Source organism: Mauremys mutica, chromosome 4, assembly GCF_020497125.1.
Source record: "Mauremys mutica isolate MM-2020 ecotype Southern chromosome 4, ASM2049712v1, whole genome shotgun sequence".
In the NCBI taxonomy this organism is placed as follows: Eukaryota; Metazoa; Chordata; order Testudines; family Geoemydidae; genus Mauremys; species Mauremys mutica.
The window spans coordinates 120,756,477-120,772,343 of NC_059075.1; the positions used below are offsets into that span (position 1 = coordinate 120,756,477).

At 50.2% G+C, this 15,867-nt stretch overlaps 1 protein-coding gene across 2 annotated transcripts; it reads right to left on the reverse strand.

The window, feature by feature from the left end:
- Positions 1-6,353: 6,353 nt before the first annotated feature.
- On the reverse strand, positions 6,354-13,706 carry ZP1 (zona pellucida glycoprotein 1). Of its 2 annotated transcripts, XM_045015039.1 has the most exons (13): positions 13,462-13,706; positions 12,448-12,569; positions 12,122-12,274; positions 11,914-12,022; positions 11,324-11,467; positions 10,435-10,619; positions 10,251-10,348; positions 9,501-9,628; positions 9,216-9,405; positions 8,988-9,129; positions 8,057-8,141; positions 7,432-7,557; positions 6,354-6,542 (listed from the first exon to the last, which is right to left on the reverse strand). In XM_045015039.1, exons 1-13 carry the CDS (start codon positions 13,652-13,654, stop codon positions 6,379-6,381), a joined length of 1,839 nt encoding a protein of 612 aa, XP_044870974.1. In that variant the 5' UTR covers positions 13,655-13,706; the 3' UTR covers positions 6,354-6,378. The 2 variants fall into 2 exon arrangements, with proteins under 2 accessions (XP_044870974.1, XP_044870973.1); XM_045015038.1 differs by having other exon boundaries at positions 11,914-12,274.
- Positions 13,707-15,867: the final 2,161 nt, after the last annotated feature.

The following is a 15,867-nucleotide window of genomic DNA, read 5'->3' on the forward strand; positions in this document are numbered from 1 at the left end:
CAGAATGTATCACAATCCCATGTTACAGCAAGGGCAGAAAACATGGCAGAAGTCGTGTAGCAGGGCTGGGAGTACCAGGCTGCAGGCCTGAAGCCCTAGCCCTTGGTCTAACCACCAGATCAAGCCCCCACAGCAATTCACAGAATTTAGTTTTGATGCGGTTTGAACACTAAAGATGAAATGGGTCATTTTAGTGGGGTTTGAAAGGGATTTGTCAAAGGGTGGCCCTGCTGGAGCCCAGGACTAGTACCCCTGCCTCTGTTTCCCCAGAAGTAGTACTTAAAGACTTTCCAAATGTTTATAACCCTTGCAGGGTTAATTTATTACAAGAAACCACCACAGGAGTCCAGAATTCCCCCACACAGTCCAAATTGTATCTGCAACACACCAAGTACGGTGCTGGTCTTTCACCCTGCTCAGACTCTCCAGGACAGCTCTGGTGTCTCATCACACCTCACACCCAGCTTTCAGCCTCACCTGGCTCTGAGTGTGACCAGCTTACCCTGTTGCTGCCTTCAGCCTCCTCTGGTGGAGGAAGGGCAGCAGGGCCAGCCCCTCCATTGGCTTCCTGACACTTTCTCCAAGGAGGGTCTGCAGTGAGCATTCCCTGGAGATCTCTTGCCCATTTCCTGATTGAGTCTCTTCTCAGGCCTGCCCCCATTTATATAGCCTAGGGGGCCCTCTCTTAAAACCTGCTTAGGAAGCAGCTCATTAGCCACAGGTGCGCTGGCTTCTCCCATCAAAGGAGTCATTGGTACCATTTCAGCAGCTGCCTTTTCCTTAGAGTGGATCTGCTCAGCACCACTATGTGTGAAAGCCAGTGAGATCCTTGCCCTGGTGGTAGCTGCAGGCATGGTTGAAGGAGCCCTATTCAAACACCCATCTAGCTATCACAGCAGCATCTCAAGCAGCTGTTAGGGCTAGATCCTGCTGTGTGGCAAGAATCAGTCCTACCCTCCATCTTATTCAGCATTGGTATGAAGCCAACTGGGGTGCTGGCAAGATTCTAATCTTCCCAGCAGCTGTAAACAGCACCATTTTGCAGGGCTCAGCAAACTGACACTGAAAGCCAGAGGGATGAAAAGTCCTTTGAACCCATTTTGAAGGCAGCTGCCCTCTAACTAGACACCCATAAGGTTATGCTCCTCTGTGAAATGGCAGCAGTAGGGGCTGAGTGAAGGAACCTTTGGCTCTTAACACATGAGCATCTCCTGCATCAGCCAGCAGAGTTATCTCTGTTAGCCCTGGCTGTAGCAGGCTCCCTATAGCCAGTTACCACTAGAGGGCCAGGGAGCTATGCTGAGTGGGAATAAGTTACATACACAAGGTGTTGGACTTTCCAGGTCCTTTAGATCCCCCACCCACCTCCCATGTATGATTGGCCAGAAAACATGTACCCCACCCTCACAGTTCTGGCCTCAGTGATTCATGCATCTGTGACCTTCATGTTCAGTCACTGCAGTTCATAGCTAGCAGTGACCTGTAAGTGCCTAAGGGAGCTTGAACTGATGCAGAACTCATCTGCACCTTGCTGTGTACACATCACATGGATGCCATTCTCTGCACATGACTTCCCACTGAGTCAAGGGCTCTCAATTTCCAAAATCCAGCAGGGGAAGCGGGCCTCAGCCACCTGCGATCACTTTTCCTGCTGTGAGCTCTTGTGTGCCATCAAAAACTGTGGATTAGTGATAAGTAGTGTAGTCAACTGCTGGACCACACCTTGGTTATTGGGTCTCTTGTATACATTTCATACAAAACCAAGGTCATGCAGGTTTATTGCTAAAAGTCTATAACAGTACACGAAAAGGTTCAGTGGGCTACCAGTTTCTGGGAAGCCATCTCATGAAGCATTGTTTAATTCACCTTACCCAGGTATGTCACTGGAATGATACATTTCAGCTAGGAGTATTTTCCGAGTTACAAAACTCTTTACACATCACTGACAAACACTTTCCTAATTTGTTCCTTGTCTTCCTCATCTTTGTTTTAGATACTAGTATTCCACCTACTGGTCTGGGAAGGTATCACCCCAGCTCATACTGGGGTAGAACATTAATGCATTTTGTTTTTAACACTTACATTTGCATGCAAAAGCTGACTTCAGCGTTACAGTGTTACAGGATACTTGACAATGGTGAATAGAATGGACATGGAAAGAGTATAATACATTTGGTTAACTGCCCAACACCCCCTATATTTATTAATACCATGTACTTAATACCTATTAACACTCCATAGGGGAGGCTCACAGGAGACAGAACCTTCCCTGGAGCCAGCTTGAGAATATGGAACTTGCTGGGACCTGAAATTATTTGTACTTGCATTACAGTAGCACATCAAGGCTCCCACTGATCAGGGCCACATTGTGTGAGTCTGTGCCATGCTCAGCAAGAGACCCTCCAACTGAAGCCTGGAATTCCCAGAAGGGCATGAGATTGTTGGGTGCCTAAGGCCCAGGGAGAGTCAATGCAGTGCCCTAGAAAACCCCAGTCTAATTCAACAAGCCAGGTAGTGCAAGAAATGCAGCATCATTCCCCATTGGTAAAATGAGGATCAGAGGAACAGACACACTTGCCCAAGCTCACATGGTGCTAAAGATGGGCAATTGACCCCATATCTCTTGCCTTCCACAGCTGCCTCTTACCCACAGGACTCATCTCTCTAACTTTGCCAGGAAAGCTCTGCATGCTTTTTTTTTTTTAAAAAAAAACCTCCAGAATTGGCAGGTTGTGTTTCAACCTCCACTTTCTGGAGGATTCTCTGCAGCTTGAGGTCTTCAAACCGCAATTTGGGGACTTCGATAACTCAGACATAGGCTAGGGGTTTGTTATAGAAGTGGATGGGTGGGATTCTGTGGCCTGCATTGTGCAGGAGGTCAGACTAGATGATCATAATGGTCCCTTCTGACCTTAAAGTCTATGAGTCTAAAATCCCAGCCCCGTTGCTCTGTGACAACACCCTACCTCACACATCCCCTGGAACTGCCCCTGCCCTGTACTGTTCCTTTGTTTAGGAGGCCATCATAAACCCTGCCCTGCTCACGTGGACACCTAGTTATCCTCAAGTGCAAAGCCAGGCCTAGTTGTTTACAAGCACACCATCAGCTAAGCTTTCATGATAGGTCTGCAGGAAGGTTGGTAGAACAAGGCTGACCCCATTTTAAAAGCATTTCTCACAGACCTCTTTCTTGGACAGATGATGGCATCTGACCTGTTTATTAATAAATCATAGATCACTGTGATACTTGCACTGAGGTGGCTGTTTTCAGATATGGTGCCCCAACTGTGGAGGGCAGCGTTGCTACATCAGAGCTAATAGTTAGCTCTAGGGAACTGTGAGTGGCTAACCTTTGACCAGCCTCTATGGTAGCCTGGTGGAAGAGTTGTATTAGCAGCACGGTTGTGGGTGGGTGTAGAGTGAGTGGAAGACAGCCCCTCTCACCATTTCTTCGGGAAGTTTTTTTATGGTTGTTTCCCTACAACCTTGACCAGCAGTTTCAGCTCTGGGGATTGCACTCCCTATCCTCTATAAAACCATCATTGCATTCTAGTAGTTCTAGCATACATAGAATTAAAGGCCAGAATTAAAGCTAGTCTGACCTCCTGTGTGTGTCAGACCATTAAATGTCACCTAGTTACCTCTAGATGTAAAGCCCTGTGTGCATAAAAATTTTGTATCACATCCAATCCACAAAAATGGCCTGCAAGTATCTATCCTATGGAGCCCAATAACTTGCTTCACTAAAGTCTAACTTCTAGAAAGAAGTTCATCTAGTCTTGAGATGAAGACAGAGGGATGCTGTAGTATCAGCCAATGTTTCCTTCTAGGCCCCTTGAGTTGGAAAGCAGAATTAGAGTTCATTTGAGGCAGACCATGGAGAATAAGGAGACTGGGAGGGATGGGGTCCAAAATATCCACCCCCCCTATCTCTTGTCCTGGAAAAAGGCTGTTCTGAAGTTCCTCATTGGAGCTGGGAGATGAAGGTGGCTCTTCCTACTATCTCCAGTTTCCTCCCCACGTTTGCAACCTAGCCTGGGCATGGACAGTATTGCTAACTACCTTAGCACAACCATAGGAAGTTGTGACACCCAGGAAAATGAGCAATGCTGCAGCCTACCTACCATGACATTTGCTAGGTCAGAGCACTGAAGGTGGGAGTGTACCCTACAACATACCACCACAAGTGAGATGCAACATGACTTTGTCTTATTTCACAACTCCACTACAAAAAAGTTTGAGCCTTCTCAGTTGACCATCTCTTCCAGGTCAAGCTCACAGTAACAATAACCGAGGCCACAATGTTAAGTGAGAAAAGTGCCAGGACCACAGAGTGCAGAAGCATAGGGTTCAAGTCTTCTCTGGAGCCAGGATTGGGGGAGGGGGAGAAGGGAGGAGAGAGAAGAGTGAGATGGAGACAGACTTGCAGAGGGTAGAAAGATCCCTGGTGCCCCCTGCCATATAATAGGAAGTCATTACTCCCATTTGAGATCCTAGTTGGGACACTTAGGATTCTCTCTCTCTCAGCTTTACAGGGACACTGTACGAGTCCCTTCATCCTAATTCTCTCCACTCCTGTCAAGAAGCAAGTTAGATACCCCTTGGAATAATGAACTTCATCCTAACCCCTCACTCCTGGGTACAGCAACTTATAGCTTCTGAGCTCTAATGCACCTGCAGTTACAGCCACCCTCCAAGAAGCTGTCTGGCCTAGTGCCACCAGCTTTCAGGCTCCCTCAGTTACTCAGGGTTACCATGCCAGCAGGACACTATTAATTGGTGTTAACTCACTTTTGTCTTTGCCATCTTGCCCAGCAGGCTGCTGAGATAACTTCACCCACCCACAAGCACTCACCAAGTCCAAGGGTTCTGTTCCACTTTGGATGCCAGGGAACCAGTGACTTCCTGAGAAAGAAGAGTGTTGGAGAGGGTCTTACATTTCTCTGGAAGCCCTGGTGAACAGTGTGAAAAGTGTACCCAGCAAATGGGGCAGAACCCCCCTTAGGGCCCAGTCACAGAATGCCAACTGCTGCCCCAGTAAGGAGTAGAAACAGAATCCATGGGTCCTCATGTGAGTGACCCTGGATGTATGGAGGAGACAAGAGCACCAGTATGCGTGACCCCTTTTCAGCTCCAGGCATTGTGCTATCTTGGATCAGTAGTCATGCAAGGCTATTGTTGCATTTGGGTGGCAGCCTAGCTCCAGTAGTGACTTTTACCAGATGCCTTTGACACAGGCAAGGTAGCCCATAATGCATGTAGCCAGATGCACTGTATTTTGAAGGTTATACAGAAATGGCTGACATGAAGGTCTTCTGCTGAGGAGAAGTAAGGCTATGCTTGTGTTAGGAGATCTTCATATGGTAAGTAGGATGCACCCTCTTCAGTATTTAGGTCCACAGAGATTGAGTGATCTGGTGCTGGTAAAACAGTGCCTCACATCCGCTCTACAGATAAAACAGATCAGACTTACTTGTAACAGCCCCTGGTGGACAAGTGGTCCTGCAGGCCTCCAACTGAGAGGGGTGACAGGCAGATGCACTACAGAAAATATACACCTGAAACCCACAAGTTAGGAGCTAGTTAGATCTGGCCAGGGCTGCTCAATGCACTGAGCCAGCTGCTGGGAGGTCCTATTTTCTAGGGGAAGCCTCTTATGTAGCGTGGTTGGGGAAGGAGATAAGGAGAGTTTACCTAGGACTTATCTGCAGGGTTAGAAAGGCCCCTAGCACTGAGCTTGATGAGTTTCCATCACTGTGTTTATCAGGGTTTAGGAGATCCTTCCCATGGACCATCCTACACCATCTGGAGGAACAAGTACGCTGGTGGACACCAGATCTACTCCAATAGAGGCCAGAGAAGTTGGAGCGTGTTACCCATAATGTTCCTGTTCAGAGGAACCAGCCTGAGTGGTGACAAGAGGAGCCATGCTGCACTGAGAGGGCACAAGGAGACCCTTACTCAGGTTAGCCATCTGTTGGCATCCAACAGCCAGGTGCCACACTAGAGCATGCAGCAGGGGTGTGGGGGAGAAAGAAGAAACATTGATTCAGGTAGCTAGTTTACCTTCCCTGCCTGCAGGGAGACCCCTGGTGTCCCCATGATAGAGGAGGAAGTTGTTCCATCCCAACATCTACCCTCTGCCACTCCACAAATGAGTTCCAGCAGAGTAGATCATGCCTAGAGCCAGGGCTGCTCAGGAGGAGTCAATCCCAGCCTGGAGCATGGTAAGAATGACTCCCCTAGTTAGATTTCTAGCCCCTCCCTTACCAGTCCATCAAGCACCACCTGGGAGGCAGAGTCCACAAAGCAGCTGCTGGTTCTAGCCTCCCTCCAGACAAAAGTGCACCACAAGCCACTAGTGCAGTTCAGCAGTTTTTATTTTCCACCCTTGTTTGACAGTGAGCCACTACGGAGGCTTTGGGATCTTGTCATCCAGCCCTTTCTTCTACAGAGCAGGGTCACAACAATGAGGGAGGCCAGAGCCACCAGAGAGAGTACAGCCAGAAGCACAGGAGTCAGGTCCAGTCTGGAGACAGGGTCTGTGGGAGGAGGAAAAGAGGGTGTTAAGGCAATACTGGGTGTGTGCGCGCGCACGCATGTGCAAATGCAGATAAGACTAGGCACCCTTGCCCCAGTGATGCTGTTACTACCCATTAACAGTGCGTAGGCCTTCATCACAGCCATTTGAGGTTACACCTGATTAACTCAGGTGTACCAGGCAAGCATCTGCATTAAGTCACCACCCATCTCTTCCTAGCAGGGGAGACTTCTATTCCTTGCAGGCTCCAGTCAGTCAAAGAAAGTTCCTGGGGATAGATTCCATCCAGTGGCAGTCAGTGCTGATACCAGCCCAGTGCATTGTAGGCACAGTCTCCCTGGCTTGCAAGTCACCATCAAGGGGTTATTCAAGGAGTAATGGTCTCAAGTTGCAGTGGGGGAGGTTTAGGTTGGATATTGGGGAGGGGTGGGGGGAACTTTCACTAGGAGGGTGGAATGGGTTACCTAGGGAGGTGGTGAAATCTCCTTCCTTAGGAGGTTTTTAAGGTCAGGCTTGACAGAGCCCTGGCTGGGATGATTTAGCTGGGAATTGGTCCTGCTTTGAGCAGGGGGTTGGACTAGATGACCTCCTGAGATCCCTTCCAACCCTGATATTCTATGAGTCTGTCCCACTGGGGTCTGCCTTGCTTTGAAAGATGGGTTGGTTGTCCTTCACCACAGCAGGAGGAAGTGTTATTCTACTCCTGGGAGTCATACTATGGCAATCAACATAAGCTTATATATTAAGATGATCACTTCTTGCTCATCCATGTGTGGCCCCAGGAACATTTAGCACACATGGAGTAGTACCCACATTAGAGGCAACATTGACTTAACTAGTCTCTTGCATAGTAGCCTGAGACTTGCAACCATAATGGCAGGACAACTCACCTGTGTTCTCATAGACTTGCTCTGTGTGTGGCCCAGGACTTGCCTGGAAGATCACAGGTCCATGAGAACTCACTAGGTCCTGGGGCTCTCTTGTCCCATTTCCAATATGCAGAAACCGGCGGCCTCCTGGAAGATGGAAAGGGGAGAGTTAAGGAGTGGTCTTCAGAGAGCTCTCCAGTGCTGTCTAAGATTAGGTGGAGAGTGCAGTATTTGAGGATGCAGAGGCCAATGTAGACCCACCTGCACAGATGAGTGGCTTCTGCTCAGTATGTCCTCCTGAGTTGGTCATTGGGGGTTTGGATCAGGTGGGAAGAGGCAATTTTAGCAGGAGTAGCCCATATTAGAAATCTGTTCTGGGGATCCCAGTGGCCTATTTCAGTTCCTATATAGGAAGGGTGCAGTTACAGTGTAGACCATAGTACCATCTAGCCAGGGTACTTGCCTCCAAATTCACAATGCACCTAGCTAGTTGGCAGGTCACATGTAGGGGAATCCAGCTGAGTTCACATTGCAGTGACTATATAATGGAACAGTTAGAGTTCTAGCTGTTATGCCCCGGGATCTCCTCAAATATTTGTTTGAAGCAGTGGGGCTGGGTACACAGTGGAAGCCACAGAGGACTTACTTATGGCAGCCCCTGATAGGCACATGGTCCTGCAGAGCTCCAGCCGGGAGGGACGGCAGGCAGAGGCACTACAGAAGAGGTACACCTGAAATCCACACAAATGGAAATGGAGTTAGAGTAGCTCTGACCCAACAGGTAGCAACTCTTGTGACAAGCTTCCCTGCACATAGGCAGCACCAAGGAGGGAATTTGGGCCCTTCAGCTCCAGCACTAGCTGCTATCACATGGCCTAAATGGAGGACTTATTTAGCTGCAGTAGGGGCTTATCTTTGCTGGACTCTGGTCATTGAAAAGATGCTTACCAGAACAGATTCCATCCAGCAGAGGGCAGTACCAGCCCCAGTACATTACATGACAAGGAGGTTCTGTTGGACTAAGCCCCATGAAAACCCAGGTTATGTATCTTGAGGTATAGCAATGCCATGGAGGCTGTTGACACTGGATGCTGGTAAGTGGATATTCTCTCCAAATGAGAGAAATCCTGGGGAGCATTATCCACTAGCCAGATGGAGCTAGGACATTGAACATCTGAGATGCAGAGACTCCCAGCTGGTCACTGTTCATATACAACCTGGGTCACATGTAGTTCAGGGGACTGTGTTCCTAAAGCAGCTGCTATGATGCTGTGCCCATTTTGGGGGTAATGGCTGTAAGTGCACACTCAACAAGGTGTTAAAATTAGGAGCATCATAGGCCAATGAGATCAAGGGAACCAATTTCTCCAGCTTGATGCTGGGGCGGGAGTGGGAGAGAAGAGAAAGAGGTATTTAAAGCCACACCCTCCCACTTGGCCATGGCCTCATCTAGAGGCAAGCTTCACAAAAAGGTAAAGAGCAATGTCCCCACAAGAGGAGTGTAGGAGGATGCAGGTCCTTGCCTGACCAGGAAAGGACCGTTCCCCCCACCTCGAGTAGATTCAGGCCATCCTTACCTCTCCATCAAGTGCTATCTGGGAGGCTGAGTCCACAAAGGCAAAGGTGGAGAGGACAAAGCGCTGGTGGTGAGTTGGGAAGGGCAGCTCAGATCCTATGGGCACAAGCTGGGTTCTGTAGTTGTCTCCCAAGAATGGGCACCTGAGAGCAGAGGGACACTGTTCAATTTTGACCAAGCACTATTCTTTCCTCCACTAATAGCCCTAGGATGCCTGCACCTCACTCACCCGTCCACCAGGATGGGCCACTGTGGCTGCTGCAGGGGGTTAGTGCTTGGGGTAGCCCAACACTGGTGCAGAACCAGAACCAGGGATGGGTCTGTTCTCTGCAGGATGCGAACCTCCACGTAGATAGGGTCCCTGAGTACCTTCACCACTGGGTAGTCTCTCTCCGTGAGATAGGATCCGTAGCTCAGGTCTGTGTGGGGAGAGGGCAGGAGGAGAGCAGAGCTGAGACGCCTATATCCCTTCAGGGGATGGGATCTCTGTGCTGGAGTCAAAGGGGCTGCCTACCTGTGGCAATGCGCAGCTCAAGACGGAGGGGTCCTGCCTGGGTGACTGGAGCAGGTGTGGGGGGCAAGAAGACCTCCACCTGGACTGGCAGGAAGTCACTGGCATTGTAGATGCAGCGAGCATGGAGGCTGCACAGGAGAGAGCAGAGGGAGGAGATGGGGGTGGTGGTGTTGGGCTGATGCTCAGTGAATTCAGATTGAGCTAATACTGCTTCTGGCAGTCACCTTATTAGCACTTCAGACAAGCAGGGTCAGGCCCTATCAGTACTTGGATGGAACACATCCAAGGATGCCAGTGCATCAACCCTGCCAGCAACTCAGGTGTTCTTCCCTACAGCTCAGGGACTAAGCAGGAGTGCCTGAGCATGGCCACATGGGGGCCTTCTCAGATGGGAGAGAAGCACCTGCTCACTTGTAGTCAAATCTCATTCCTGGCATACCAAGTGCCATGAACAGAGGGTACTTTGGGGCTTATCTAGGGACACTGATCATTACAGCAGTTGTTTCTATATGCTGTTAGGTAGATGGTGCACTGCACCTCAGAAAAGGGTCAGCCACCTTCTGAAGTGAGCTTAGTCTGCAAGATGCTAGGGAAACCTTCTGGACAGGAGAGGCTATTGAAGTGGGGAATGGAGGGATCACAGTATCTCACTAGTCAGTGAAGCAGCCTATTCCCATCCCCTTGGGATATGGGAAGGTTGGAGTTACTTCTCCAACACCAGCTCTTCAAGCACGGAGCAGGCCAACTTACATGAAGGTGCTGTCCCGGGTGATGGAGCCATCTGGCCCAGTCTGGACATCAATGCCAGAGATCAGCTGGTTCTCATAGATCAGTTTCTCCCCAATCACCTGACAGATTTGAGACATAGGGTGGGTTAGTCCCTCAAGACCCTGAGCAGAGCACTCTCGCTGGCTTCCACAGGGAGTGTCCTCACCTGGACAGTGGTGCCACACTGCATGACAGGGAAGCAGAAGATCACAAAAGCCTCTGTCATTCTGATGGGATCACATCCTGTTTGGGCATAGGCTAGCTGGACACTGTCCAGGATGATAGGGTGATCAGACATGTCCCTGGAGACCACCAGAATGAAGTGACCATCCACAAGGCACTGTACAGTGACTGCAACACAAAGGAGCAGGTTAAGTACAGAGGACAGAGTAATAGATTTGGAACATGATTGGTCAGGAGTCCTGGATCCCCCCCTAGTTTATATAGTCATTGTTAAGAGAGACATCAGGATTTCATATTCCTTGTAGGGCAGCTGCTTGTATCGGTCAAGAATCTAGAGAGCTCTGGAAACAGGTTCCAGGCCATACTAACCCACAATGCAACCCCATGGAGCTAGAAAATTGGGTTCCTCTGCTAGTCAGGTAGCAGTAGAATGTGTGTTGTGTAGGATCTATGCACACACCGGCTGTTTCTCACTCTCAAATCTGCGGATGCCAGGCTGTGCTCCCTTGCTGCTCTCTTTTGCCACACATTTGGTGGTGTTAGTCTTGCTTTACTCAAGACAGATCAGCAAAACCATGCTCTGGGAAGTAACTCAGTCTGCATGTGGCTGGCACTCACTGCAGCCCTGAGTAAGGGGTACATGGCAGTAGTTTCCACTTGAGACAGCAGTCCTAGAGCAGCAGCCGAATTCCAGCCTATCAACTGAGAGCATATGGCCAGGCTTCCCAGGACAGAGAAGTTGGATCCAAGTCTAGTTCAGCATGCTAGTAGGTGGTGACCCAACTCATCTGAGAAGGATGGTGTCTCACCAAGCTTCCCAGGATAGAGATGGCAAAGGGCTCCATAAGCTGACAAGAGGGCAGGTCTCCTACCTGTGTTGCCATAGTAGCAGGGGGTAGTAGGATCAGTCTCATCATAACAGCAGCCAGCCTGGATGCAAGCAGCTTGGCCTGGGGTGTCTGCACAGGGGATCTTCCCAGCCACTATGCGGCACTGCTCCTGTGTGAGATGGGCACCTAAAACAGCAGGGTGTGGATTTAGGAGAGCTGGAGATCCTCTGAAGGGATCACAGTTGGCCCTCCCTAAAACCCTTCAGATGATCCAAACTTAGCCCTTTGTGTGCTTCATTACTCCTGCTGCCAAGTCACCAGATACTCTCCCCACTCCTTCAAATAGCCTTTTACTCCAGATCCCCAGTCATTCCAGTATCCTCACACCACTATGTGTACAGAGCCCCATGCCAGGCCTCACAGGTACAAGATGTGGCCTGTCATCAAGCAGGCACCAGTGACAATTTCCTGTGTGATCTCATGTTCCTTTCCTACTGTTGTGGGAGGAATGAGCCACATCACTCAACCTTCTTTCCCCTGAGACATGACCACGATCAATTCTAACAACATAGCAGTTGTGAGGAGGAGACAAGGAACAGTTCCAGTGAAGGCCATCACACAAGATGACATACCAATGTTCCTTGGTGGAGGATAGATGTAGGGCACCGGGCGCACCAGGCCCGGCTGCGGCTGGGGCACCGGGCGCACCAGGCCCGGCTGCGGCTGGGGCACCGGGCGCACCAGGCCCGGCTGCGGCTGGGGCACCGGGCGCACCAGGCCCGGCTGCGGCTGGGGCACCGGGCGCACCAGGCCCGGCTGCGGCTGGGGCACCGGGCGCACCAGGCCCGGCTGCGGCACGTAGCGCATGGTCTCCTCTGGGGTTAAGTCATGTTCAGTGGGCTTGGGGCAGGTCATGTTCACATCATAGGTGGCAGCAATGGCCCCGGTGCTCAGTAGTTCCTCCACTCGGACCTGTAGATGGTTACGCCCGTCCTGCAATGAAGAGGTGCCAGTCAGTCAGTGTTGTGTCATAACAGACTGACTGTAGGTGCTAAGCACAGCCTCCACCCCTCCAAATCTTCACAGGCTGCTGGGGCAGCAGGTATGGACCATCTACAGCTTCTGTAGTTGCTCAGGTACATGTGCAACACCTGCCCCCACCTCACCTTTTTCTGAGCATGGCAGCCATTGTAGCCAGCCGAGAAGATCATCACTCCTTGCTCTCCAGATGTGACCCAATGGAGACAAATGGAGCAGTTGGTAACTTCAAAGGGTGTCCCAAACTCATCTGTAGAGAGAGTCATACACGTCATGGGTAAGGAAGAGTTAAAGCCCATGATGAAGCTTTGCCAAGTAGCCATGTTTGGAACAGCAACTGTTGTTTGTCACATCCTTCAGTTTAGTGGAGCTTTAGCATGGTGGTAAGCAGCTCAAAAGGTAAAGGACAGCCCTCATTTACCAAGCCTGGAGTGCCAGTAATGGCCAGACCCAGCCATCCCATCCCACACTTGTGCATGATAACAGGGAGGGGATAGCCCATGGAGGACACGGGATTCAGGTGTCTTGAACTCAGATGTCTGAGTTACACCAGAGCTTGGGATACCTAGCCACATTTTGTTATGTCCTTCTACAGTTTTCCCCCAGCATGGTTCCCTCTGTGACCCCAATAAATAGAGGGTAAAATCAGCAGGCTGTTGGATTCAACTGTTTGGGCTAAGTCTTTCCTCCCAACTAGGTAACACCAGTCTTTTCCAGGGCCACCTGGTAGGGGTGGGGGGCAAGTGGGGCAATTTGCCCCAGGCCCTGGGCCCCACAGGGGCCCCCCCATGAGAATATAGCATTCTATAGTATTGCAACTTTTTGTTATGGAAGGGGCCCCCAAAATTTCTTTGCCCCAGGCCCCCTGAATCCTCTGGGTGGCCCTGGTCTTTTCTCCAAGGGACAGAAGTCACAGACTCTTACTTCAGGAGACCAGGTTACTCAAGATTTGAGGGCAACAGCCACCAAGAAACTCACTAGAGTAGGAACTTTAGGAAGGGAAGGAAAAAAAAAAAAAAGGGATCTCATTACATACTATATAAGTAAGAGGTTTTCACAGGAGACCCATAAAACCCTCCTGCATGTCTAAGAAAACAGGAGGCTTCTTAGCTTTCTTAAGAAGCAACCAGGCAGCTACTTACCCACAACTTTGAAGCGGACAGTGTGGCCCTGACTGGGAAAGACCAGTAGCTGCATCCCATAGTCTCCACAATCATACTCATATCCATGTTGCAAGACAGAGAAACTGACCCTGCGGAAGTCCCCCTGCCCAAGGGCAGTCCCCACAGACCAGAGCAGCACTAAGCCCACAAAATACCTACAGCCCAACCCCATGGCTGAAGGTGCTAAGGAAGAAGCCCTGCCCAGCAGTCACTTCTCATAAGTGGGGAAGCTGTGGGACTGGGGCTTTCTAGGGTGAGGGGAGGGTGTGGGGTGTGAATCAGATGAGCAGAAAAGCAGCACCTGGGGAGCTGTCTGCTGCTGGGGAGGGGCCAGGTAAAAAGTGCAAAACTCAAGGTGAAAGGGAAACAAAACCATCGAACCCTTCAGCCCTAAGACCCCTCTCCCATTGAATCCTCCTTTTATGCTCCCTTTTCAGTGTTGCGAGCTCTCAGCATTTTATTGCAAGTCTCATGGTAACTGATGTTTTATTCCAAGCCCCATCTCCTGGAAACAAGGGACTAGCTGAGAATCTCAGTGTGCATTCAAAATAAAAGTAAATTTCTTGCCTTCACAGTTGCAGAGAAAAACTTGAAAACAGGGCTCAAGTGCACCCCAAGTGCTCCCAAAATCAGTAGGCCAAGTTGTCTGGATAACAGCTGGTGAAACAGAGACACTTGTTCTCAGGGGTATAAGTCTGAGACCCCGCATTGAGGGCATGGCTGTCCCAGGCACCTGAATAGCTCACCTGGGAGAGAATCAGCCTTGTAATCTGAGGGGTCTAGTCAGTGTATCTATGGGGGTCTGGGAAGTGGATGGGCACAAGGTCTAGTCAGTGTGTGTATGGCCATGGTATTGAATGAGGTCTTTTTCTTTCTTGTTCGGTGTGATTGGGTTATTGAAAAACTGGAGTGGGTACAGAGAACACTTGTCACAAATGCAATTTGCCAGATGGATAAAGTGCCGGATAGCAAGAGACTTACAGAGCTCAGTCAGTTTAGCTTATCAAAAAGGAGATCAAGAAGTGGCTCAATTACATTGCACAAGTACATTCATTGAGAGAAAAGATTGGCTATCTTAAAGGGCTCTTTAATCCAGTGGAGAACGGTGGAACAAGGTCCACTGGTTGGAAGTTGGAGCCAGCCAAATCCATGGGTGGCACATAAAATAGCCTGGGAAGGCTATACCTCTGCAGACAGCCCCGCATGGTCCTGCCCAAGCTCGGCCCCCTCCTTCTGCTAGTTGGCCGCAGCCCAGGCAAGCCGGCTGCTCCTCTTCCAGGAAGCCTGCTGGGTTGGGCTGGGGCTACGATGGCCAGATGTCCTGATTTTATAGGGACAGTCCTGATTTTTTGGTCATTTTTTTTTATACAGGCTCCTATTATCCTCCACCCCCTGTCCCAATTTTTCACATTTGCTGTCTGGTCACCCTAGCTGGGGTGGCTAGGACTTTGGGTGGCTGGGGCCGTGCCACCCAGCGTTCCAGGGCTGGAGGCTGGAAGGGAAGTCTGCCTGATGCCTGCCCAGTGGTCTGGTGCTGGGGAAGGGGACAGCCCACCCACCCAGTGCTCTGGGGGCAGCCAGTCTGGTGCTCCGTGTGTGTGTGCACGCCCTGGTGCTTTAGGGCTGGTGGAGCTCGGGCAATCCGGGATTGGGAGGGAGGGGGGCTGGCAACCGGGAGGCCTCAGGCTGAAAGGGTGGGCCAGGCTGGGGGCTAGCCTCCCTAAGCCCGTGGTTCACCCACCATCCATGGCAAGGTAGACATAAGGCACACATTTTTAACAGGTTGGGTGATTAACCCTTGGAACAGACTGACAGTGGAAGTGGTGGATTCTCGATTAGGCTATGTCTGCACTAGAAACACTACAGCTGCAGTCATGCCCTGTAGTGCTGACACTTACTACACTAAATCCAGTGCTATGAGAGGTGGCAGCTAGGATGATGGAAGAGTTCTTCCAGTGAGCTCATGGCATCTACACTGGGACATAGGTTGGATTAAGTACGTCTCTCAGGAGGGTGAATTTTTCACAGCCTTGAGGGACACACCTAGGTCAACCTAACTTTCTAGTGTAGACCAGCCTGCAGGTGGTCTGCCTGGAAGATGCTTTACTCAGACACAAGTTATCGGGCTCAATGCAGAGGTAACGGGGTAACATTCTTTAGTCTGTGCTGTGCTGGAGGTCAGACTGGTTGATCTGAGGGTCTTTTCTGGCCTTAAAATCCATGAACCTATGAAAAAACCCCAAAGTGTATTTTTTGAAAAATCTCATGATTTTTGCCTATTTGGGATTGGGACTCTCCATCTCATCTCCCTCGCTCTTTCTACCCTTCTCACTGCCTAGAGTATCGCCAGCCCTGAGCACTCAAAAATCATGAGACCCCCAAAAC

Bases quoted from the DNA above. Each gene is read 5' to 3' on its own strand.
- ZP1 (XM_045015038.1), bottom strand. From the start codon at position 13,654: ATGGGGTTGGGCTGTAGGTATTTTGTGGGCTTAGTGCTGCTCTGGTCT. The intron at 9,629-10,250 runs GTAAGTTGGCCT...TCTCCTGTGCAG, and splicing joins ACCCGGGACAGCACCTTCAT to CCTCCATGCTCGCTGCATCT. The intron at 9,130-9,215 runs GTGAGTGAGGTG...CTCTGCTCTCAG, and splicing joins TGGCCCATCCTGGTGGACGG to GTGCCCATTCTTGGGAGACA.